Raw genomic sequence first — 27,251 nt, 5'->3', positions numbered from 1 at the left:
ACTACTTGTGTTTTGGCCAGTTTGATCTTACACGTTCCAGACAATGGGGCCACCACTACTTCCCATGGGAAACTGTGAACCAGGCAAACACATTTCACTGCCAGGGTATTTTTTCCAATATTCAGATACTTGATTTTCCTTTTCTAAATTTTCTCTCATTATATCTAGTTACACCCCTTTATTGCTGTCTACAATCCTCAAATATTTGTAGAATTCGGTTGAGATGCTTTGAATGGGGGCAAAATGGAGTTAAGCACCTAATCTCACTGCATTTCACTGGAAGGTGAGTGGTTTCCTCCCTTCGGCTCCTCTGAAAATCCCAGCCAAAGTAGACAAGAAGTGCTTCTCTCATATTCTCTGAACTATCATGGCTGTACCACCAGTAGCAAAGATGCACATTTATTCTGCTTTTTTTTCATAATGATTGGCCAAGCAAGAACAGGAGGTCCACATGCCAGGTATACAGAATAAGAGTCACTACTTCAAAAAAAGCTTGCAATTTTAAACAGATAAAACCAAAAAAAAAAGAAAGGAAGGAAGGAAAAGAAATATAAATATACAGCCAGCACAACGGGCTTTCAAAAGTCATGTTGGTTCTAGGACTTCTTTTGGGTATTATTTCATTTCTTTTGGCAGGGTTTTGTTAGGAGCGGGTTAACTAAAGACAAAAAGATAGTGACAGGGACAGCATTGGGAAAAGCCTGCACAGGATGAAAATAAGAATACAGCACCAAGGGAAACCATGGGGGCCAAGCGGGAATCCGGGTTTTCTGTTTGCCATGGAAAAACATGGATTTTGTCTTTTAAAGGAGAAAAACACATTTCCACTTCCAGGCTAGCACAGTTCCAGCCCACAAGGAAGGGGCTGCTTGGGGCTAGGGGAAGCGGGATGCAGAATGTGCATGAATGTGTGCACACACATATACACGTTGCCAGTAATACAGCCAGGCGGAAGTAGAGAAAAGCTCCCCCAGCTGCCTGCAGGTAAGTCGCAGGGCGGGGAAGGAAGAGGTATAGGTGATGCAGGGTGGGGGAGGGCAGACTGTGGCAGCCATAGTGAGGGAGGCTGTGGGGCAGGGTTGGCGGCTGGGGCTGGGGACACTGCCTGGGGCCCAGACAGAAATGCATGGCCATGGGACCCAGCTGACGGAGCAGGCCAGCCACAGACAACTCATCCAGGGGGCTGGCAGGGGGAGCTGGCTGGCTGCCAGCCAGTGCATGTGCTCCTGGAAACTGGGATATGGCGGGGGGGGGGGGGGGGGGAGGGTCACATCCCTCCAGATTTGCACGCAGGGTGGAGGAGGAGGATGTGGGCTGGCCACTGTGGGGGCTCAGGGTTTCCCATCCTGCTGTCCTTCCACTGGGGGCCTCCACAGCCCAGAAGGCAGGATCCGGCAGGGGAAGGAGGAGCAGGGCAGGGAGGTTCAGTGCTGCCGCCACACGACTGCTGGGAGTCCCATGCCAGCTGTGCTGCCAAGGTGAGGCTTCCCCTTCCCACCTGGCAGCAACAGAGGGGCAGAACTCTGTGCCGCCACCTCCACTGCTGCTGGGCGGGCAGGGGGCACCTTGCCACAGCAACATTGCTGCTGCGGGGCTCCTGACAGTGATCTCACCAAGCCTCCCTGCCCCGCTCTGCCCTCCTGCGCCAGGTCCTGCCTGCTGGGCCACAGAGGCCCCCTCGAAGGAGGGCATTCAAGGTGGTGAGCCCTGGTAGCTGGGGGGGGGGGGGGGGGGGGGGGAAGCAGGAGGCTGCAGGTCAGGAGTGAGGGGCCCCGGCAGGAACGGTGGGGCTGTGGGTCAGGAGTGAAGGGCACTGGTAGGGCTGAGGGGCTGCAGGTTGGGAGTTAGGGACACCAAAAGGGCTAGTGGGGCTGTGGCTTGGGAGTGAGGGGTAACGGCATGGGCAGGCACAGAGCACTGGTCTATCAGGGCTGCTCAGCACCACAAAGCGAGGAGGCGGGGGGTAAGGGGGTCAGCTGCAGTGGCATCAACCTCCCGGTGAGCAAAGGGGGCAGGGGGAGCTCTGATTTTCCCTGAAAAAAAAACAACAAAAAAAAAAACCCCCAAAATCAAATGCCAAAATATATAGGTATTTAGAATGTATTTTATTATAATGATTGAGGCACTGGTAGACTTTCAAATTGCTTTAAAATTGTAAATATGTCAATAAAATAGTGTCCAACTGATAGCTATATATGAGTGGCATTTCATTTTAATCGCCGAAAAATGCAGATTTGGGGGGTTTTTAATCAGAGCATTTTGGATTTTTTTATCATAGAATTTGGGATTTTTAAACAAAGAAAACAGGATCCCTGGTCATCAAGTCCAGGCCCCTGCACAGGCAACCATATAATAGGCAATAAGTCTACAAACCATCCACCCTAGCTACACCTGCACACTAGGAATATGCATAGCGGCAAGTATTCAACTCGGATTTGGCTGATTCGGAGGGCAGCGATTCGATTCAGTGATTCGAGTCACTCTCCCGATTCGATTAGGCCGAATCAGATTCAAAGATTCGGCACCGATTCGGCCATAGACTAAACAGGCATCAGTCCTCAACCACACTGGACACAGCTATCTCCAGCTGTTAAGTCTGTTGTGGTGGGCAGAGGGGAGGAGAAGGGGCGTGGAGTGGGGGGCAGATCACCCCCACAGCAAGGGCAGGATTGGGGCTGAGACAAGCTGCCCAACTGGGGCAGGGCATGCACGACTCCAGGTAGCGGGGCTCCTGCCACTGCGCACTGCCCGTGTGCTGCTGGTCTGGGAGCTACTTTTCCGGTTGCTCCTCCAGCAGCTCTTGCTGCTGGTCTGGGAGGACATGGGAGCAGGCGTGTACCCGTGGATCTACATGGGGCAGGCTGGGCTGCACTCCTGACAGGTGGCAGAAGGTGTTGGGAGCAGGGGCTATGTCCTCCTGCCGCTCACCCAGAGAGGGTGGGGAGGTATGGGATGGTGCCACTGCACTGCCTCAGACAAGTGGTGTGCCGTGGCAGATGCCACTCCAGCCTCCCTGTGCCTCCCAGGCAAGCCACGGCTTCACCCCAGCCAGGCGAGCAGTGGCAGGGCATGGGGGCAGGTGTATGCACCTGGATCGGGGCGGGGCCAGTGGCAGGGGCTATGGGGAATTTTAGGGTGGCTGCAGCCCTCCCACAACCCCCGCTCCACTATGCTCTGCAGGGTGGACGGAGCCAGCGCAGCACTCTGGGCTGCAGCTGGGGCTAGCCACCCGGAGCACAGCCCTGGCTCCGCCCACCCTGCAGAGCGCAGCCCGGCAGCAGGGGTTCGCCATCCAGAGCACAGCTCTGGCTCTACCCACCCTGCAAAGTGCAGCCCGGGGGCGGGTGGCTGGGACTAGCCTCCTGGAGCACAGCTTGGCCCAGTGTACCCCGCGCAGATCCAGCGACACATGCCCACTCCTATGCCCTCCCGGACTGGCAAAAGAGCCATTGGAGGAGCCACCAGAAAGGCAGCTCCCAGACCAGCAGCCCGCAGCGGTGCACAGTAGCAGGAGCACCCTCCCCCAAGTCCCATGCCCCCCCCGGGCAGCTTGTCCCAGCCCTAGCCCCAATCCCTCCCTTGCTGTGGGGGCATTGATCTGCCCCCCGACCCAACAGACTTGGCAACTGGAGGCAGCTGTGTCCAGCATGGTTAAGGACTGCTGCCTGTTTAGTCTATGGCTGAATCTCCCAATTGGGCCAAATGGGCTACCAAAGCTTCGCACAGCCCTACTACACGCCATAGCCACAAGGCACCACCCAACGCCTCCTAACATACTTAGGACCCTTAGAAGAATAAAAAAAGAAGTCTCAAATGACTGCAATGTACCACAGAAAGAGGGCAGAAGAAATAAAAGCACCAATGCTTTAAGCCCCCTGCAATGTTAAGTAAAGTATGCCCAGATGATCCCTTCTATGTGGACCATGACCCATGCTACCAAGAAAAGCAAAAAAATCTCTGCCAATCTAACTTGGGGGAAAAAATGTTTGGAGTGAAAACTATATAAAATGAGTCTTATAACATAATCAAGGTGCAATGCATCAACTGTTTCTAACCATTTCAATTCCTAGCTCCTTTCTGCAGTTTCTTCCCTTAAAGCCAAACAGCTTAGCAAAGGCTGGGAATCACAGGTACCTTAGTGATACAGAAGGTGTGTATCCTGCACAGTTCTGGGGCAAGAGGTGGGGAAGCTGATGTTGAAAAGACAGCTTGGGTTGATCTCCATTTTTTTTCTCCCCCAACCCCACCATGAACACCTGCTTAAATTGCTACCATTGCAGTCTCCAGCTAGCTCCTTCCTACAGTATTTTTCTAAGGAATTTCTGCCTCACACTTTCTTTCCAAAACTCACGACTTGCATTACTCTTTGCTTAACTCCCTCCAATCTGTTACTACCTTACCAAGGGCGAGATGCCAAGAACTAACCATATTAAGTCAGAGGTTTTCACAAAAGGGACATCTTAAGTGCCCTTTCATTCCTACTTTGATAAAATGTCTCTGTGTAGACCATTACAAATTACATTAGCTTGTTTGTTGCTACCACATTGCACTGTAGTCTGACTGCTTGTCATCTCACTGGTCACTATACCTTTCAAATTTGTTTTGGCATGGCTGCTTCCCATATTTCATTCTTCTTTTTTAATATCTGTTTCGTGCCCAGATGTTCATCTTGCATTTTTCTAAACTGAAGCCAATTTTCTGCAAAAATGTGCATGTTAGGTCAGAAACAAAACATGTTAATAGTCCTGTCAAGTACAGGATACAAATATTTTTGTCTGACAGAAGTCTGGAAAAGAAATGAGGAAGCAGGAGGCTTAATCATCTTAACCCCAACTCACCTGATCCTAAGTGCAAGGAAGATATTTCAGGTATGTACTTGATAGCCATGTGTTGGTCTAAGCCAAAAAGATATACAAAAAACTAGAACTCTTGGTTCCAAAGGGACCAAGATAGGCAGATATTAAGAATTATTTAAGCATGATCTCTTCAGTTTTATCCCAAAGGAACCCATCAATAATATCCTAAGAATAGGTGGTTCTAACGCAGCTAAAACAACTGCCATATTGACACTGTGAAATACAGAAGATCATACAGCAAACAGAGATTTCACTGAAGGGGGTGTGAACATATGAACAAGTTACTAGAACAATGCAACTTCTTAGACTCAAGACCTCCCCCCCAAAAAATACCAGCTCTTAACTTTCTCTCATTTCTTGACTGCAAAAATTTATAGAGCAATTCTGCTGCACAGCACTCAGGCCACAATGGATCAAGAATGTTTTGACACTATGGATGCATACTCTAGATTTATCTTGTAAATCATATGCAAGTGTCTGCACACCTAATCATGCTAAATTGTGCAGTACCTGTGCAGTACCCCATGGCACCCTATAAAGGATCTCACTATACCCCAGGGTGCCACAGCACCCTAACTGAGAATCATTGTACTAAGAGGTAAGCTGTGGTGCAAACTTACAGCAGAGTTTACCAAACATGAGCACAATCTTACCTCATTAAAATGCAAGGCAGCTTACTTCTCAGTAAAACTGGGGATGGCTACCTTGTATTTAACAGAGTGGAAGTGGGTACAGGCAGTTACCGCTGAGTAGCTGACACGCTGTCAATTCACAGCTTAGTTTACCCCACACTAAACTGTATGACTGTATCCTCAGGGCAAATCAGCCACAACGTAACTCATTCCCTGGTTCTCCTAAAGGTGGCAGAACCCCAAACCTTTTCATGCCGAGACCCCTTTCTTGTATATATAAAGCAAACTGTGCCACGTGAGCTACACCGCCAAACTCATACCCCCCACAATAGAAACAATGTTCATAAGAATACATCAATCACCCTGTAATCAGAGCTCCTCCCTTCCAGAGTTCCTGTTGTTCCTTGCTAGACAAAATAACTGTAATTCAATCAGAGAGTTACATAAAACATTTTAACAACCTTGCACCATAAACCTCCTAAGAGCTCCTGAAAATGAAAAGTTGGTTTTTTGCTTGTTTTTACTACACTAGCAGTAAAAGCAGCTTGAAGTTTGTGTATGAACACATAGACACACACAGATTCCCATCCATAAACTACCAGAAATATCAAGTCTATTGTTCCCCAAGCTACAGGACCTCAAAGACCTTTGAAGGAGGTCTGAGGGATACTGCATTACATTTTAAAAGAAATGCCTCCTAACTCCATTAATTCAAGTATTTATGTTAAATAGATATTAATAGAGTCAAAATATGAATTTAAAAAGCCAAATTTCCCCCTTTAACATTAATGACAAAACACTTCTGATGTCATAATTTTACCAGTTATCCAAGCACCCAGAACTTGGGGGAGGGGGGGAAAAAGGGGTGGTGAAAGGAAATTAATGTTGGTTTTGAAGGCAAATTACAAACAGAAAACAATTACAACCAAAATACTTTGCCATCTCTTTTTATGTATTGAAGCATCAAGACTGCTACCAATAGTAAAAGTTTTGGGGGGGTTGTTTTATTTTTTGTTGTTGGGTTTGGGGTTTTTTTTTTGGAAGGGTTTTGGGGGTTTTTTTTGGAAGACGGCTTTTACTTTATATACATCCTGATGTTAAGATAGCAGTTAGTTCAATAGGGTCCTGGTCCATGACTGTAGCTCCTGGATACTACAACAGTGCAAATAAATAACAAGGGGCCAAGCCATTTCCTGTCATGTCATAATCTTTGATATTTTCCTGCTAAAACTATTAATCTGCAAGCATTACATTAAAGAGGCTAATCTCTAGGCCCTGCTGTTCAAAATGCGCCAGTCCCACGTTTCAGCTCTTCTCCAAAAGAAGCAAGATAGGGAAGAGAGATCCATACCAAACCAGTCAGAGGAAAATTGGAAGATCTTTCTTCCTTGAATTTCCTGGCAAGGTATTCCCTTTTCCAAATTAAAGTCCTACAGATGTTATACATAGCAGAGAGGGAGCCCCAGACAGAGCAGCAATGTATCTGTAGACAGGGCCTATCACAGGGGGGCGCCAGGAGGGCCATTTAGCCCAGGCCTCTCATTCACAGAGGGCCTCAAATTTAGACTTTTGATGTTATCTCCAAATGAGGTTATAAATACAGACACAGAGATATACACTGACAGGATTGAAAGAAGACGAAAAAAGCTAGAAAAGCACTTGTTAAATGAAAAAGGAACATTTATTACAAATTATTGCATTGTATTTTGAGCCTCAAAAAATGGAAGTGGCCCAGGCCTCTCTCGACCTCTGAGAGAGAGTTAGAGCAGGAAGCCTGGCTATTCTGCTGTACTGCCTCCCATACAAACACATTCTGCATCTCACCAGAAAGAGTCTTGTTGTTAAACTCCACATATCACAAGAGATTGGGAGAAGAGGAAGAGCAGTGCGGGCTATAAGAAGCAGGCATGGCTCTGCGAGTCCTAGAATCATAGAAAGTGAGGGTTGGAAGGGACTTCAGGAGGTCATCTAGTCCAACCCCCTGCTCAAAGCAGGACCAGCCCCAACTAGATCATCCCAACCAAAGCTCAGCCCAGCCAGGTTTTGAAAACCTCTGTAGATGGAGCTTCCACCACCTCTCTGGGTAACCTGTTCCAGTGTTTTACTGCCCTCCTAGTGAGAAAAGTCTTCCTAATATCTAACCTAAACTTCCCTTGCTGCAACTGGAGACCATTGCTCCTTGTTCTGTCATCTGCCACCACTGAGAACAGTCTAGCCCCATCCTCCTTCAAACCACCCTTCAGGTAGTTGAAAGCTGCTAAGTCCCCCCTCAGTCTCCTCCTCTCTAAACTAAATAAGCCCAGTTCCCTCAATCTTTCCTCAGAAGTTATGTCCCCCAACCCCCTGACCATTTTTGTAGCCCTCTGCTGGACTCTCTCCAATCTGTCCACATTCTTTTTGTACTGGGGGAACCAAAACTGAACACAGCACTCCAGATGTGGCCTCACCTGTGCTGAACAGAGGGGAGTAACCACTTCCCTTGACCTACTGGCAACACACCTACCAATGCAGCCCAGTATGCCGTTAGCCTTCTTGGCAACAAAGGCACACTGCTGACTCATATTCACCAGAAATGGATCAAGTAGCATAGAAGACCACCTGTTTCCACAGCCTCTATCAGCAATGCACATCAAGATGAGTTCACAACCACAAGGAGGGGAGCCCACCTTTTCATATAAGATGCTCAGAAATTCTAACATGCATTTAAATAAATAAAGAAATAAGAATGTAAGGGCACAGGGCAGCTCAGCTGCAAAAAGATCAGGGAACTTTTCACATTAAGGTTGAACCAAGTGCAAAAGAGTAACGATGAAAGAGACTGCTAGTTACCATTTGTGCCCATGTTACCTTGTGCTTTGATCTCACCTTCACTCACAAGAAAAGGCTCGTTAGTGCTTGGACAGGAAACCAGCAAGGGAAATCATGCTGCTGAAGTAGCTGTCATGATGTAAAAGGCAGTGCTTTTCCCTTCAAATTAGTACTAAACCAATGGCCCAGTTTAATATGAGAATTCTCTGTACACCTGGAAGTGCAATCTTTTAAAGGAGGATGTTCAAACCAACATCCTCACCTCTTCGGTAACTGAAGATCTCTTACAAAAAAATGAAGAGGTGTTCTAGCACCAGCCTCCTGGCCCAGTTCCAATTTACACAATCACGTTCTGCCTACATAAAATCTCCTTCTCCTCTCCCCTCCCTTCAGTGTCAATTGAATATATTATTCTCCCTCATTTCATTCCACAATGAGAAGCAGTCCTGCTTTATGTAGCTGACTAATTCCATTCCAGAAATGGCAGTATTTAGCAGTGGCTTAAGCATATTCAAGATATTGGCATGGAAAGTACTAGAGCAACACATCACAGAACTTGACTACATGGGGAAAGGGACTGGCATAGCTATTAAAGGCATGCTCTCTCTGGATGCAGAGTAATTACTCCAGAAGAGCATGTCTGCATGGAAGGGTTGAACCATATCAACTCAGTTTCCATGCAAAAGGTGGTTTGACAGGACATGCAACATTAACTTAATTTCAGAAAAGGAGCCCAGTGGACCAACACAGAAAAGACCACCACAATCAGTCCCCTTGTTGTCAGGCTCAGCAAAAGGGCCAACAACTGAAGAGCCCACAGAGAATGAACTACTTTAGTGCAGCCAACTACAGCAGACTGTTTTCCTTTTTCACCAATAATGCTCTCTCCACCACTGTGCCATGAGGTGGCCATGCACATTTGCCTTGCCCCTGTTGCCACTACGGATTAAAGTGTGGGAGACTATTCAGGCAATAAAGGCTGACAGGGCTACAAACCGGAGGCAAGACACAGTGAGTCCAGTGCAGTAGCACAGAAATTCAGCCTTCATAAAGCACCTGGACAGTGTTATTAGGACTGAGAAATAGGGCCTCCTTAGAAATCCCTATTCCACATGTATTCAGTGTTGCATCAGCAGGCTGATGGTAAAGGTATCAAACTATGCTCTGCAGACTTAAGCATTCTCACATTGGCTTATAGTGAGACCTCCAGCCAGTGGCAAGTTGTTTTTTTTTTTTTTTATGGGGCCCAGGGGGGATGGGGAGAGAAGAGGCAAAAGGAGGGGAAAGGAAGACAAACCATGCATGTTTGGATATGGTTTATCCACTAGAGGGGGTAATTACAACACTGAAAGGTTTACAGTCATCAATTAATGGCCCCTAGAGCTCAGAGGAGTGAAAAAGGCATTAAAAAAGTGGAAAAGTAGGATGGTGCATGAGGTGAGGAAAGAAAGCTTAAGTATATATCTCACAGCACCTCTACCTGGGCTACTATTACAGTCTGACAATGAGGCACCCTGCAAGTAAATTCAGTTTTACCATTTCTGGTATCTTAGTAAAAGAACAGTATATCTATTTGAGAAAAGAAAATGCAATGGCTCAGAAAAGAGATAATGAGCTTTTAAATCCAGCTCCCAGTCAAAGGGCAGCAAAAATCTCGTTCAACAGACCAAATTATTGCTGCATCTCAGAACTACTTTAGTATGGAGCCAGACTTGCTCCCCACAGTCTCACACCCCCAAATGCCCAGAACTAGGCGATAGATCACACGCTGTCATCTCTACCACACTAGATCCAGCCCCTGGCTTCAGAGGGCTTGCTGTCTGCTGCTATCATGTTAGAGACTCCCAATCAGATTAGCTAAAAGCCTTGAAACCTCATTAGTGGAAACCAGACCTGAATTTAATCTGCTTCAGAGCCAAACGGGACTTGGGGGGGGGGAGAGAAAAATCTCAACACAGATCAAGAAACAAAAGGGAGTAAAAAAATGGAGAGGAAATCATTTTACAAAAAGGTTTACTAAAGTGAAAACATATGCATTAAAAATGGAATTTTTTGGCCTGCCAGGTAACCTACATAAAAGGACAATATTTATTCGTATCCAAGAAGAGTTCCCTGCCCACCTCACTGAACGGGAGGGGGGGGGAAGCCTTGTCTTGAATTCAAGTATCAGGGCTGGGGCTGGAGCACCCCCAGGCCAGGTCCAGGGTGGCATGAGGTAACTGGAGCAGGAACTACAGCCATCACAGGGTAAGCTGCTGCAGCTAGGGGACAGGTTGCATGGGGGCAATGGCCAGGATGAACAGACACCCAAGGGGGGAAAAAGGGACAGGGGTCACACTGTGTACCCCTCTCCCCACCATTATTTTTATCCTGCCACTTACCCCTTGCCATGCTTTCCCCATGCAGTAGGGGGAGGATAGGGACAAATTTAAGATGACCCCCCATTTATAGAATCTAATAATTGGGGGTCATCTTAAATTTGAAATGGTCTTGGATTCAGGTAATAGTGGTACCTTACCATTGGAAACACACACACTGGCTTATACAGACTTTGAGCTCACCCACAGAGGGGCATCACAACTGTCCAGCAACTGCCACTATATGCTCTGGAAGTTGATGCCAAAACAGATCCTACAATTCTCAAATCAGCAGAAGCCATCAGAAACAAAATGAAGGCACTTATGGATCAAAATATACCGGCCAATCATCAAACTAAATCTATAACATAAAATTTTAAAACAAACTTCTACACAATGCAGTATATATAGTCAGCTCTATTCATGAAACAGAGGCTCCCATGCAGAGGAGAACAAATAACTAACATGCTAATAACCTATTAGGAATATATTATAGGGCCACAACACCCAGTTAAAGAACTACTAAAGCAATGAAAGAAACAAACCCCGCCAACACCCCATATTGTAAATTGTTAACTATGCTACTTTAAATGCATTCTGCACAAGGGGCCAGATCCTATTCCAACTATTAGAGCCCTAAGGGGTCTTAGGGACTTAAGAGTGATCCTATTCCACCTTGCTCAAATGCCTGAAAAACAGGTAACAGAGAAGGAGGATGGATCCTCCTCCAGTTCACTGCTTTTTGGGATTCAACTTTAAGGCTTGAGATGACAGGTTACAAAAGTAGGAGTTTTAATGTTTTTCAGAGGCTTGACCAGGGTGGAGTAAGATCTCTTTAGGGTAGCAATTGGTATTATAGGATCTCACCATAGAACACTTCAAGCAAGTTTGTCATCAGGCTGCAGGTAGGCATGGTTGGCTCTAAACAAGATAAAAAAGTCAATTCCTGCAAGAGACCTACACTGCTTAAACCTAATAGAGCAGATCTCGCATTTTGTATCAGTGACAGAACTGATATAAAGGTGTGGTGGGGTCCAGCCTACCCAAATTCACCATTCTGCTTCATGTGCACATAGCATACTCAGTCAACAGGAAGCCTTCCTTCAAATATAAGTCCTAAGGAAGGCCAAAGGCCAAAACACAACTGGAGTTGCAGCTAGCAAGGGAAATGAAGGGTAGCAAGAAGGGTTTCTACAAGTATGTTAGCAACAAGAGGAAGATCAGGGAAAGTGTGGATCCCTTGCTGAATGGGGGAGGCAACTTAGTGACAGACGGGGAAAAAAGTACTCAATACCTTTTCCATCTCAGTCTTCACAGGCAAGGTCAACTCCTAAACTACTGCACCGGGCAGCACAGTTTCGGGAGAAGATGAACAGCCCTCAGTGTTGAAAGAACAAATTAGGGACTATTTACAAAAGCTAGATGTGTACAAGTTCATGGGACTGAGGGAGTTGGCTGATGTGATTGCAAAGCCATTATTTTTTAGTACTTGTGGCAAGCAGGGGAGGTCCTGCATGATTGAAAAAGGGCAAATATAGTGCCCATATTTTAGAAAGGGAAGAAAGAGGATCCAGGGAACTACAGACCAGACAGCCTCACCTGAGTTCCTGGAAAAATCATGCAGCAGAACCTCAAAGAACCCATTTCTAAGCACTTGGAGGAGAAGTGATAAAGAACAGTCAGCATGGATTCACAAGGGACAAGTCATGCCTGATCAATCGAATAGCTTTCTATGACGAGATGACTGGCTCTGTGGATGTAGGGAAAGCAGTGGACATGATGTATCTTGATTTTAGCAAGATATCCCAGTTGTAGCCATATTGGTCTAGAGCAGGAGTGGGCAAAATGCAGCCCGTGGGCTGCATCCAGCCTGCCAGACCATTCTATCTGGCCCGCGGGGCCCCTAAAAAACTTAGACAATTAAAATTTATCTGCCCCTGGCTGCCTGTCATGCGGCCCTTGACAGCTTGCCAAAACTCTATGAGCGGCCCTCTACCCGAAATAATTGCCCGTCCCTGGTCTAGAGGCAAAAGGAATCAGAACTTGTGACAGAGGTCATGTCTTTTATTAGACCAACTAGATATTTGCAAAAAAAAATCTTTATTTGCAAGCTTTTGGGCACAGGCACCCTTCTTCAGGCATAGGAAAAAAGATTGTAAAAGTTCTCCTAGGTAGAATTTATTCCAACTTTTCTCTGAGCCTAATCTACATAAAATGAACTGTTCCAAACAGTACTCCACATCTGGAGTACTGTGTCCAGTTTCGGGCCCCCCACTATAGAAAGGATGTGGTCAAGCTGGACAGAGTCCAAAGGAAAGCAACAAAAATGGTTACACGTCTGGGGCACATGACTTATGAGGAGAGGCTGAGGGAACTGGGCTTATTTAGTCTGCAGAAGAGAAGACTGAGAGGGGATTCGATAGCTGCCTTCAACTACCTGAAGGGTATTTCCAGAGAGGATGGAGCTAGACTGTTCTCAGTGGTGGCAGGTGACAGAACAAGGAGCAATGGTCTCAAATTGCAGCAAGGGAAGTTTAGGTTAGACATTAGGAAAACTCTCACTAGGAGAGTGGTGAAGTGCTGGAACAGGTTACCTAGAGAGGTGGTGGAATCTCCATCCTTGGAGGTTAAGGCCTGGCTTGACAAAGCCCTGGCTGGAGTGATGTAGCTGAGGATGGTTGTACTTTGAGCAAGGGTTGGTCTAGATGACCTCCTGAGATCCCTTCCAACCTTAATTTTCTATGATCCTATGACTGTTGAACCTACCCGACAGGTCACTGAAGCCTGACTAGGGTAGATGCGAAATGCTCATGGCCCATATTGTACATCTAATTGTACTGCTTTGCTTTTGTTGGTTCATTCCAATGGATACTTTGAATGGTTCTCTCCTGCATGAAAACTCTCATACGCCTCCTGGATGTATCACCAGCCTTTCCCCAAACTGCTACCAGGCTTATTCTGGGCCTGAGCTACAATGAATGCTGTTTGCTTTTGGATAATGGTACTGGAGAAAAGGAAAAGCTTGATTTTAACTCCATTTCTTAAAACAAGGTCTTGAATTTTGTTGCATTATCGATTTTTCTTTTGGGGAGTTTGTGCGCTGTTTATTGCATTACAGATGGGTGAAAAATATCCTGACTATGAAAAGGCAGCAAACATATGATGGCCAAAATTTCCTCCCCAGCTGCTGGGGTTACAGCAATGACAGTCAAACAGAGCAAAGAGTCCACAGATTGAACATCTACATTGAAGAGAGGGGAAGCAGAGAGAGGAGTCTGGATTGAGATATGAAGTGAGGAGATTTTGAAGGCCAGGGCTGATGAAATTCTGTAATGAACAGAGGTGCACCAATATATCAGTTGCCTATGGATTGGCACTGATAAAAAGGGAAATGACATTATCGGCTATAGGCTTTTTTTGGCCGTTGTAGTTGATAAAGTTTACCAGTAATTATGCCTCCTGGCCGAGGCCCTGAATGCCTGGGTTCCCTCAGGAAATGGTGGGTTTCCCCATGCAGGTGGGCAGCATTGTAGCCTGCAAGGGGTCCTGCTTAGCGTTGCTGGGAGCTAAATGCAGGGGCCCTACGTGCACGTGCACAGCCACACGTATGCACATAGCCAGAAGTACAGACGGACAGCACGGACAGCAGCTCCCTACAGTAAGTCCATGAAGGGGAAGGGGTGTAGAGAAGGGAAGGGGCATGGGGGCATGCAGATCAAGGCCCCCATAATGAGACAGGGAGTGAGGCAGGGGTGGGAGCACTGCCCAGCCAGGGCAGTGCATGGGACTCAGGGCTGGGGCAAGGAGTGGGATGGAGCCATGGGCAGCTTTTCCAGGAAGTGTAAGGGGAAGCAGCTCCCTGCTACTGTGTACCCCCCAGGGAAAACATGGGGGGCATGTGCCCCTTCCCCCCCCCCCGATTTGTGTGCAGGGCAGATGTGGGCTGCCTGCTGTGGGCATGGGGCTCTACTGCCTTTCCCTCAGGAGCCCCACACCAGCTATGTGCTCCCTGCCCAGCCGGCAGCAGTGAGGGCAACGAGTTGTGCCCCCTGCTGCTGGGCAGGCAGGGGGCGCACGGCCACAGGGCTCCTGGGGGAAAGGCAGCAGAGCAGAGAGCCCTGAGCCCACAGCGGGCAGCCCACATCCACCCTCATCCCACTCAGCTCTACTCCACTTAAAAGTGTCCCCATGCTTAAAAATGGTGGCAGCAGTGCTTGAACTAAAAGCTCGTTCGATTAGCTTTACCGGGACACTGAAACAGATGACACAGGAGGCTGCTGGAATGTACCAAAAGAAAAAAAAAGATGTATATATGTCAGTATATAAATCAGTTATCAGATCAGCATCAGCTAATATGGTTAGTTAATAATCGGCTATTGGTATCAGCCAAGAAAATCTGTATCAGTGCACTGCTAGTAAGGAGAAACATTTAATGGATGCACGGATGCAGCCATATGCCAAAATATAGGATCAAAAAACTTTTATTTTAACTCCAAATGTGTTCCACCAGTGACATACAAGTTTGTATTCAAAACAACAAGAATGCCAGGAAGTCCACTGCCAACACGTCTACACACGCATGCACACACATTTATTGGAATCAAATTCTTACTTGATTGTCCCTTGCTGGGTATCCATGATAACCTGAGGTCAGAGGCTCGTTCTGCAAGAAAAAAAAGAAAAAGAAACATAAAAAGGTAAATACAGTGGTTGAAAGGAAGAGAAACAAGAGTTGAATACCATCTTAACTCAGCTAGAAATAAGCACCTGAAACGTGCTGGGGAAAGACAGAAATGAGATGAAAGTTTCCTACTAAATTCCTATTTCCTATGTGACTCATTGCATCTAAATCCAGATTAATTTGGAGCTGCATACTCCAGACTATATGCAGTAAGAAAAATCACAGGCCTGGTGTAATCATTAGCTGCTTCCCACCTTGTCCCCTGCAATTTCAAGATGTCTATGATTTTTGCAATTTTCTGTGTATTTATTTAATACATCTTTTTTCCAATATGAAGACAGCACAAATACAAATGTAAAAATAGCAAGTTGCTGACCAATTAACCCAGTATGGAAGAAAATGGCATTCAAGCAATAGCCACAAAAGTGTGAATTCACTCCTTCCCACACCATTTTACACACTGTGACCTGTGACAGTTCAACTTCAATTAACCCTACTCAGCATGGGCAATATCACACACACACACACACACACACACACAAGGGAATGTCTGTGTGTTAGTTTTTCTTCTCTCACCCCCAAATGGGTTCTTTGTCTATGCATCTCCCTGCATTGGCAATTTTGTCACATTTCTTTGGCTAAAGAGAGATGTGAGCTTTATACATCCTATTCATCCTTGGAATTTTTCCTTATAGTTTCCTAGCATTTACAATGATATTTTTATATTTCTGATTAATAGGAAGAAACTCTCCCCAGCCTGCAAATTCAAATGTGGGGGGGAAGGAGCTTAGCCAATTTCACCTTGCACACAAATCCATTCCCTTGGCAAAGGTAGGGAATGAGTAAAACTGAACAGGGTTGCTTTTGGTCTCATTCTGGTATTGCTGCTCTGTCCTCCACTGATAGGTAAGAACAGCTGACTGCAGAAGGTATTTTGCTTTCCCTAAGCATTTTGTAACAATCATGCAGTCCTGCTTAGAGTTCAAAAATTAAGTGTTACTATAAACTGTACCGGGTGTTACTTGGCAAAAGGATGCCTGGAAGTTTACAAGTTCCACATTTTACCCTGAAAGCTTGTTCCTAGTGGAAAAACTAGGTAAAACTGACCAGTATTAATCTTTTGAAAACAAAACTGTGCCAGGACTACTGTTTCTAAAATCAAGTGACAGCAGTCGTATTGAGTCAGCTGGAAGTTGTATGCAGTCTTTTGATATCTATTCTTTACTGATGTTGAAGTATTCAGCTTAAGCAGTGGCCAGTCTAATAATGAGGCCTCTCTAACCTATAAAAAATAAAAATAAAGTAATGCTTTCAGTTCAGTGACCACCAAGTTATAATCTCAATACAGAGATTGAACTCTGCCCACAGTGCCTGTGTACTATGTGCTATACTGCTCAAGGTCGCACATAATGACGGTCGGTCATGACTGTTTTTAATACAAAAGCACCCTTGACTCGCCTTCCCCTCAAAAACTGCCCTGATGAGTCCCACAGAAATGAGAAAAAAAATATTTAACTGTTTAAGAACACAAAGAGAGATGTAAACTACTCAATACTACAGTAATAGGTAGGATGTAAGAGCTTCTAAGGCGACCAGATAGCAAACCTTCTGGCTGATGCTACTTCTGATTTAATAGTAATCAATGTCAGTGACGAAGCTGCAAGCACATTCTTCCTAGATAACACAATGGTCAAATGCAGCTATGAGACAAAAAACAGTCCCAAATAAAAGAGAAATACAGATAAAGATAAAAACCCCAAAGCTATGAGTAGTGAGTGAAAATTGACAACTAAATCTCTCTAGCATTATTACAAGCAAAAAACTTTATTAGATAATCCTGAAAATATAAGATTACAAACTCAAATTGAATGGAAATGCCAATGTTAAGGTGAAATGCACAACTCTAAATCTAGCCTCATGCATGAATTATAAAACAAGCTTTAATAATTATAACGCAGTCATACTGCAATTTATTCCACCACCTTAGATACCTATGTAAATTATATTGTACTATTACTCCACTCTTGTGTTCCGTATCTCTGGCAGAATGGTCTGCCATATCTGCAACGGCACTTTATTTATAAATTAATCTTCTTGGTTAGATACGTATTTTTTAAATTTTCCCATTGCCCATACATAATAAAAGCCAGAAAGTGAAACAAGTGGAAAGCAAAGTACTGCTGACCAGCCTAAGTACCATATTTACACAAATCCAAGACAACCCAGACTTTAACACAATCTCCTAATAATTAGATTCTGTACATGGAAAATTTATAAACTTGTTTTCATTTTCCATGTCTATAACCTAATTATTGGAGGGTCGTCTTAAATTCATCTCCACACCAGTGCAGCAGGGAAAGCAATGGCAGGGTGGAACAGGCAGTGAGGGAGGCTGTAAGGGGACAAGTTATAGGGGGGAGTAGTGGGGTCAGGCAGTAGGGGGTTCGGCAGTGTGAAGACAATGCAGGGGCAAGCCTCTTGCCACCTCCACTTACCCCCTCTTTATCCCTATTTGCCATCTGCCCCTCCCCTCTTTACCCTTGCTATGGCACCCAGCTGGCTCCGTCCCCACTCCAGCCAGGCTGCAAAGCAGCAACACAGAGCCAGCACCACTCCTACAAGGCTGGGATGGGCCCATGATCTGTTCCTGCAGCTGGAGCAGGGACAAAGGCCTGCCAGCACTGGAGCAAGGGTAAGCTGGTGACATGGGGGGAGGAGATGGGGCAAAAGCAACAAGAGGTGCAGAGACAGTGGGGAGTAGGAGGCAGGCAGCAGCTGTGACTCTGGCTCTGACCCAAGGTTGGGCCCAGAACTGGAGCAGTAGCAGTTGCCTGCCCCCTCCCCTCCTCTGCTGCCTCATACCCAATTCCAAGACAGGGGGCTCCCCCTCTTCCCTCTCCCTATGTTAAATGGGGATAAAAACCTCATCCTGGAATCACATAAATAAAGGTAGTTGTGAAACTGCTGATCGTGGTAGGCTCACAAACCTTCAAACCTGGAAAAGTCACCTGCACCTACTAGCCCAAGAACTCAGCTGTTCACCAGGCCGAATATAATAATGCTTGAAGCCAAACCACATTCTTTCTAATCCTCCCTAGGTCAGGTAACCTGTCCTGCATGAAATCCAGTATCTGGTCCCCAAGTGGTTTAATTCAGCCCACTATTCTCAGGGACGGCACCCTAGTTGATCAGTAAATCAAATTAATGGACATTTGTGCCCAATAAGAAGTGATTTTACAGAGCCCTTTACTGGGATAGCACACACAATTTGCTGGAGGGCCCCTTCCCCCTGTACACACACACTCTTGTCTGCCTACTGTCTCTGCTTCATCATCCACCCATCAGTTTTACACTGGTTTAAGCTCCTAGGTATGTGTGTTTAAGTAAACCAACTTCTCTAAACTCTCCATGTAGACTGGCATTAATTATGGTATTCTAAACCTATTTCCAACAAAGATATTATGAAAGGATTAGTATAAAAAAAGAAAATTCTCTCAACGTTAAGTTGATATTTATTCTAAAGGTAGGACTCCAATTCCTATTTCTCTGTTGACAAATTTAAAATAAAATTTAGTTTTTAAAATTAGTAAGAACCACTCTTTACAGAACAATTATTTCAGTATTTTTTGTATAAAAGGTTTCCTTGCTTTTATAGAACCAAGATTTAAAATGTTTGTTTTTGGGGTTGTTTGTTTGTTTGTTTTGGGGGGGTGTTGCTGTTGTGGCTGTTTTTTAATTCAGCAATTTTGATTCAAATGATCTCAATAATGAAACAGTAGACTCTTCAAATCATTCTTGTAGCTACATATCTGTGAAAATTCATGCATAGGCTGCTTCTGAAGAAACTAAAAATGAGATCAAGCAAAATTATTCATAACAGTTGTGTTTAATTGTTATGATTATAATCAGGGCCACATCAGTAGCTCAAGACATTCCAAGGGTCATCATGACAACCAGAGAGATCTGCAACTGTCTAGATAAGATGGGTAGCATGGATGAGGATTTCGGCAGCATTGGAGTCAACTGACGCAGAGCTTGGTCTTCAAAAAGTTTCTCTCGGAAATATCAACTACATTCTCAAAGACTTTAGAAAGATGTATAGGGATGGAAAGAAAGGTTGGGGTCAGATTACTCCAACGTTATAGGCAGTAGAAACAAATAGGTAGGTTGAGTCGAAGGAGAAGGCAAACCCTATTTTGAGGATGCCCTTATTCACAAGCATTGAAGGAACTGCTTAGGCAAGCAAGGTAGAAATGGTGAACAAGATGACTAGACGTAAAGAGATGCTTCTTGTATATTACCAAAATGAAAGCAGTTGAAAGAAGATACTGTAAGGCCAAAGCAGGAGAGAGAGAGAGAGAAAATTAAAATTTGGTGGGATTCCTAAGTGAAAAAATCTTAATATAAAAAAGTCATTTATAGAAACAAATGGTTTGACAAGGAGTAGCAATACCCAGGGAGAAAGCAGGCAGAGGTAACCGGAGAATTATACAGTGCAGTCCACAACATTCAAGACTGGCCTGAAGTGCAAAAAAATGTGCAGGGAGAGTTCACAATATAGACAATCTCCACAGTATGACTCAGAGAGGAAGAGGGGAGCATAGATTTTTTTTTTTTTTTTTAAGTTAAGAATATTGTTTTACAAGAAATGTCAAAAAGTTACATTCTGAGGGACAGGCTGACAGATTAGAAAGAAGGCAGCAGTTAGAACTGTAAGGTCACAGAAGGGTCAAAAATACCTCTGCCTTTCATATAGAAATGGTGCCATGAGGCACTGTACTATTTGCAAATTCCCTGCTGTGCATGTTGTAGCTCTAATTGTACTTAACTCTCCAGGGGGAGAGGGGCAGTGCCTGGGGAAAGCTGGCTCTTGCCAATAGTCTCCAATGCTGCCAATTTTACAGGTCACTAATTGTGAATCTGGGGTCTTGCTGCATGATTATTCTGTACAGAGTTTGCTATTGTTAAGAACTGAAAGGCGTGGAGACTGAAAGGGTTAAACTCCTAGGACTGGAACAGAACAATCCAGCTAAACCAAGTCGGGATAAAAATCCCTGCTAGCCAGTAGGGGATCCAAAGGGAAGGAGGAAGCACCAACTCAACACAGAGGCTAAATCTCTGCCTATATACACCACAAAACTCATTTCACAGAAAGGGAGCTAAGAGATGAAATTACACACAGACAGATCAGGTTCTTTGGATCAATCTGATATCTTTTATTAGACCAACTTAACCAGTTTGAAAAATTCTTCTTAGCAAGCTTTCAGGTATAAATACCCTTCATCATTCATGCCTGAAAGCTTGCTAAGAAGAATTTTTCCAACTTTTTAAGTTAGTCTAATAAAAGATATCAGATTTACCCAAAGAACCTTGTCTGCCTATGTCCTTGGACCAACATGGCTACAACCTATACCCCTGTAAAATTATACACATACACACATGCACAAAATTAAAGGGCAGACCATAGAACGATTTACCTTCCAATAAGAGCAAGAACATGGTGGGACCGGACAGCCCTTGCCAATTCCAGTTCCCCCACTACTTCCTTCTGCCAATGCCAAATTAGAGATCTGTCTCTATCAGTAACTTGCAACCAGCCATTTCCAGAGAGATTTAGGTAGGATGTGCTGGACACCAAAGTCAAATCAAACTGCCATGGGGACATTTTGTTATTGTGTTTATTGCTGAAAGGTATTTCCCAGGTGCTTGAAATCTACTTTAGAGCAGGAAGGCACAAGGGCATCAGATTTCTGTCACATGCATGTGATTTTAACCTTCCATACTAACCTCTTATACACGACTCCCTCACTTCCTCAGTGTTTACAGCTACAGTATAGCAGTAACAGTTATAGTATATATGCTGCAAACTGGAGCCAATAGTAATTAACCCTGCAATTACATCACTGAAGTTCATGCAAGGTCTGTAAGACTTCCTAGTTTTTGTTTTTTCTTAATTTCACAGCTTTTCTAACATAAGCTCATTTCCACTATTATTGGCAACACCAAGAGGTCTGAAACAGACAGCCTGCAAGCTGCTGACATCCTTTCCAGTTAGACATTATCTAAGCCAGGCCAGATATAGCCTGCAGAGCCCTATCATCCAGCCTGGTGCTGCCTATGGGACTCACATGCCACACAGTTTGTAGGGCCAGAACAGGGACATGCTGCATGTGGCCTGTCTGGGACACATGCTGCATACGAAGTGCAGGACCAGCCTGCAGACCCAATCTGGCCCGTGGATTGGCACCATGGAGCCTGAGTTTGACACCCCTGATCTAATCCAATTGGAAGTAGGTAATTAACAGGACCCTGAAAATGGCCATCTATAGACCATCTATGCTATAGCACCTAACATCAACTGAAGTGAACTTGCATTTGGAACAACAGGATTTTTTTTAAAATGTATCCAAAGTAGACGAGACTTACAAAAATTTGAACAGGATAAACTCAACATCCACTCCTCCAGTGAAGTGTCTGAATGCATGAACAATACAGTAACACAATATACACATGTAGAGGGCACGTGGAAGACTGGCTCAGTTGAATGAAGGCTGCGTTATCCCTACTTCTCTTCCCACACAGTCAAAAATCAAGAATAGGCAATACCACTACATGTTAGGACCATGGAAAGTCCATGGGTTCCCTTAATTTTGCTATAAAAAGTGAAACAGCAATTAGAGACTACAAAGATCTTAGCTCACTTTTGTGTACCACAGCATGGCCAGACCAAAAGGATTCTTTAACAGTTTAGTATTAATGGGGATCCAACCAACTCCCTTGGAAAACATAAAACAAATGAATGGACCTTATTAGCAACTCCTCTTTCTTGACCTCCGGTTAACAGTTTATCTTTTATCTGCAGCCCCAAAACACTTCAGATGGAGGCTCAGCCTGGCAAGCAGGAAAGGAATCCATCACCCAGACAAATTTGGCAAACACTTTTCTTTGCAAGAGGGGAATCAGTTTCTACTGATGTCTAGCTTTCACTTAAATCACAGCTTCTAGTCCTTTTAGTTGCACTGATTACCTCCCAGATGTTAACTGACGTAGTATCTAAACTTAATCTGCAATTAGACACCTCCAGGATGCATACTGCTGAGAAAAGCAAAGAGAATTCTTATCAGTTTCACAAATACCCACAGGGTTCTCAACTCCAACAATAAAACTGACACCAGAGAGAACTCGATTTCCCTCAATTTCCCTAAGCAACAGGAGCGATCATCCTCACAACCATGTAGTGGTTTGGAGACCAATGGAACAAATGTATTACAATCTCAGGTATCCAGAGACTCTACGACAGTGGTTTTCAACCTTTTTCATACCGGCACACATTTGCAAAGATGAATGGCTTGTCCCGACCCACACCCCCATGGCCCTGCTGGTATCCACCCTACAGTCCCTTGCTCCCCCTGCCCTGCCGCAGCCTTGGCAACCAACCCCCTGGCCACCATCCCTCAGTATTGACAGGCACCTGCCCACCCCATACACTCATTTCCTCCACACACATGCTCCCCCAACCTGACAGTCCCCAAGCCCTGGCCCTCCAACCCCTGCTCCCCATACACTTACCTTCATCTAGGTACTGGGGCTGCTCCCACCACCCTGCCTGGCTGCATGCTAGTTGCACCCCAAACAGCCCCTTGCAGGCTGGAACGCCACCAGCCTGCAAGGGGAAACCCACACTTTCCCTTGTTTTTCTGGCACCTGCTCATGACCCTTTGAAATATTCTTGTGACCCACTTTTGAGTCGCAACCCATGGGTTGAGAAATGCTGCTCTAGGGCAGTGATTCTCAACCAAAGAGCCACAGCACTCCAGGGTGTCATAAGATTTTTTGGGGGGGGTGCTGTGAAGTGCCATGCAATCTTATCACTGTTAGATGTGCAAACATGATTCACAAGATAAACCCAGACGTTTCAAATAGGAATCCACAGTGTTAAAAGCATTCTGACACGGTGTGGTCTGTCTTTGCAACAAAATAATTGCTCCATTATTTTTCTGTGGTCCAAAATCAAGTGAAAACTAACAGCTGACATTTTTCAAGGGGTGCCTTCAGTTCTCACAGGGTTGAGAACCATTGCTGTAGAGTTGTGAGATTTAGAGGAAAAAGGGGAAAATGTACTTGTTCCTTCCAAATGACAGGGGTACAACCAGGATGCAGACAGTCAGGGCTTTACCCTAGAGGGTCACACTCCAGGGGACGAGGAACAGACAAAAAGTCAGGGAACCAAGAGTCCCAATTAACCAGGGCATTGGGGGCAGATGGGTTAGGAGGCAAGTATCACCCTGGGTAAAACAGCATCTTAGGGAAGAGTCAGAAACAGGAGGCAAGGATGCAAATTGGGAGTCCCTAGCCAGGTTTTTCAGAGCAGGCAGCAACAGCTTTACAGGACCAGGATGTGAGCAACCACCAAGCTAAGGCATAAATCAGAAGCTGGCAAGGCAGTCTGGAGCACAGGGGTCAGAGAGCTAGCAAGGCAGTCTGGAAGCAAATGGGTCCAGGCTGAGTCAAGAAGGCAGGCACCAGGAACAAGAATGAAACCCAGAAGCCAAGAAGCAGAAGCCAGGAAACTGGGAACAGAAGAGCTGCTCCTAGTGTCCTAGGTCCTAACAGGCAAAATCCAGGGATTGGGAAATTAGGAATCAATGTAGTAACTAAGAACAAGGAGAGAGAACCTCACTAGACAGGGGGGTATCTCCCCTGTGGGGTTGTCCACTGGGATCTGTATAAGCAGGCAGCTGGGGCCAGCAGAAGTTAGTTAGGCCACTGGTAGCCAAGCCTGCTCAGTAACAGAGACCAGCTGGTGGCAATGTAGCCTGCTTGCTGTCTTGACTCTGGACACCCCAGCTATCAGAAGGGATTTTGAAGTGGTAGTGCAGATCAAACTCCAAATTTTATCAGACACCATGCAGACAGAGACAGATATCAAACAAAGGAAGCTCCTCAGCAGGATCCAAGCAGCACCCCGATTTGAACCCCAGCACTTTTCTCATTAAGTGCAGGGTGCACTAGACCTGTGTCTTCCTGTTGCCCATTCCCACCCTTTCCACTGTGAACAGCAACTAAGGCAGAAGCCTAATATACCGACTATATCCACACAAGGATGTGCTTTCACCACACTAACTCAAGTAAAATACTAGCAGAGACAATGCAATGATAGTGTTGTCATTAATTAGGAAGAACAGGTTGGAAACAATCTTGCTTCATGGTAGTTACCACACATGCAAAAGAACACCTTTGTTCTTAGTGGGAACGTGCACAATGTATTGCGTGTCTGTTTTCACCACTTTTTGCAGCACTGCATGCTCTAGATCAGCGTTTCTCAACCTGTGGGTCACAAGAACATATAAAAGGATCGCAAACAAACTTAAAAAATGAATCCACAAACTTTAAAAATGGATTCTTCTTCAAAGGAGAAAAGCATGGGAAACAGTGGCTTTTCCTTTGCAGGCTGGTAGAGTTTCAGCCTGTGAGGGGCTGCTTGGGCCCCTCCCCACACACCCTTTTCCCCACACCCAACCCCTGCCCCACACACTTGGGGGGCTGGGAGCCAGCGGGTCAGGAGAAAGGGGCACGGAGTCGGGACTGGCCAATGTTTATGGGTCCTGGTACAAAAAAGACTGAGAACCACTGCTCTAGATCCTGCTTTTACATTCATTGTAAAAGACAACAGTAGTTAAACTCCCAGATCCTTCACAGAAAAACTGAATCAAAGCAGTCTTAAAACTGGTCTCTATGGGTAAAAACAGTCCAGTTTCATCTGAGACAAAGTCTCTTAATCTGGGATCCTAAGCAAATACAAGCCCATTGTCCCACTTTAAGTACCTGTGGCTAAAAACAGACCTCAGGTTTAGCCTGGGTCTAACTGTCCCAGGTTTTGTCTCTCATCCAAACAGGCATGCACCAGTCATTTACATAAGGAGCTTGAATGGCAATTAATTCGAATTAGACTTTCTTCTCCTCTCCCAGTTGTCCCAGGGACATAAAGTGTTATCTTGGTACTTCACAGGTACTTAACAAAGAACCTTTGTAAAATCCCAGAATAAAAGACTTTGTCCTGTCTGTTTTTAAGCTTTTGAAGTATCTGGGACAACGCTGTTTCCCACTGTGACAACCACAGCTAATTAGAGAGTTACCTGCCATTTATTCCAGGGAAAAGCTGTGTGTGTAAAGGGCAGAGCCACTATTGTCCCAGGTTTAAACTCATTAGAACCACCTCAAATGTGAGGTCTGGGTACCTTGCCTAATTTGATGTATGACTCTTACCTGCTTTCTACCTAGTTCCAATTAATATTATTTAAAGAGAGTAGCAAGCCTCCCTATGGTTGACTTCCCTCATTTCAGATACTTTTTGTTAACTGGCCAAAGTCTAAAACAACTCTACAAATACTGTACGTCAAAGAAGTTTCTATTTATGTACTTCCTTATTAGTGCACTTGTGCTAATGATTTCTACCTACAGAGATGGAGGTTCCAGTACCAATATTCCATTCTGTCACTACTCAATATTTTTTAAATGCAATAGAAGTAAAAGTTATCACATCAGGAGATTAGATGAACTGCACACTGCTCTCCTCTATTGCCTAGGCAATACATATCAGTAAAGATGTCAAAAGGTCTCTCTTGGATGTTACGGCTCCCCTGGAGGATCACCTAAGCATGCAGTGAAGCTTCCTAGATGAGGGCTCTCTGGACACACCGGATTCATTGGTACCTGTCACCCCAGCTGTGGATGGTGATGAAGGCAATGGGCTTGGCACTCAGCTGTCTCTCCCAGTGACCTAGGAGGGTGGGGACACTGGTGGGAGTTTCTGCTTTGATAGCCTTTCTTTGTTGAGAGATGCTGTACACGTGGGCAGCACTTGTGCACTTTATCTGCGTCCTTGCTGCCTGCCCCAACACCACCTGGAGGCATTGTCTCATGACAGGGTTGCCCGGCCAGGGCAAAGCCACCTGTCCTGGCACACACTGTACAAATTACCCATGACAAAGAAGACCAGCAACCTCCAGTGGCACCTGCTGCACAAGGCCCTGGCCACCAGCATCTTTGCCAGCCACCTGGACCTGGTGGCATTGATGACTTACCTTTTCTGAGAAGGAGGAGGAGACAGAGACAGTCTACCATGCTTCGTTGACCATCCCCAGCTGCAGCTGTTCTTTACCACCTCTGGAGCCTGTTTGGTGCGCTAGACTTAAAGGGTGCCTATACACAAGCATGGAGGCTGCTCCGACATGCTGGAATTCAGGTGGCTGATGGCTGAGGGTGATGCAATCTGCAACTTTTTCCTAGGCCAGGATGGCAGCACTAAAGTTGGTCTGGCTCTGAGGACACCCTCTGCCAATTTCAGCTCCTAGTTTTGATGCATCTAGCCTTTGAGGCTGAGCCTAAAGCTAAAGGCTGACGAGCTGGCATCCCACCAGGCCACTGAAGAGGCACCCTGAAGAAGGGCCATTTGGTCCTTAAAGTGTAATCATGGGTGCGTGGGAATGGGCAGAGTGCAAGGATTTTCCTCATTGTCACTGAGTTGTTCTTCATAGGTTGTTTTCCTGACTAGCCCCTTCTGGTGTTCTGTACTTTTATTTGGTTGGTTTTAACTGATTTTTTTTAATATTTAATTTTTTTTTTTAAATAATAAAGGTTAAAAAAAGTCTCACTCGTTATAGTGTGTGTGTGTGCGCGCACACGCGCACACACACACACACACACACACACACACTATGTATAAAGATACATTATATAGGATATATAAAAATGTTTAGTGGAATTACCACAGTCATTTTCTTTAGAGACAAAGGACTCTACATGCAGTCAAAAATCATAAATTCTACTCCCCAGAGGCATGACCATGCGATGAGCTGGCAATCACTTTGCTTGTTATGCCAGACAAAAATGTTTTATATAGGACAGAGAATACTGA

General features: G+C 45.2%; 1 protein-coding gene across 9 annotated transcripts in view; it reads right to left on the bottom strand.

The window, feature by feature from the left end:
- RBFOX2 (RNA binding fox-1 homolog 2) overlaps nucleotides 1-27,251 on the bottom strand; it is a 264,854-nt gene that overhangs the window by 171,303 nt on the left and 66,300 nt on the right. For all 9 annotated transcript variants that reach the window (XM_019489285.2, XM_019489284.2, XM_019489282.2 and 6 more), the window contains exon 2: nucleotides 15,266-15,316. In XM_019489285.2, coding sequence (XP_019344830.1) covers nucleotides 15,266-15,316 — 51 coding nt within the window. The remainder of the gene's footprint in view (nucleotides 1-15,265; nucleotides 15,317-27,251) is intronic.

This window comes from Alligator mississippiensis, chromosome 4 (genome assembly GCF_030867095.1).
Source record: "Alligator mississippiensis isolate rAllMis1 chromosome 4, rAllMis1, whole genome shotgun sequence".
NCBI lineage: Eukaryota > Metazoa > Chordata > Crocodylia > Alligatoridae > Alligator > Alligator mississippiensis.
This window is presented reverse-complemented; position numbering and strand designations above follow the sequence as displayed.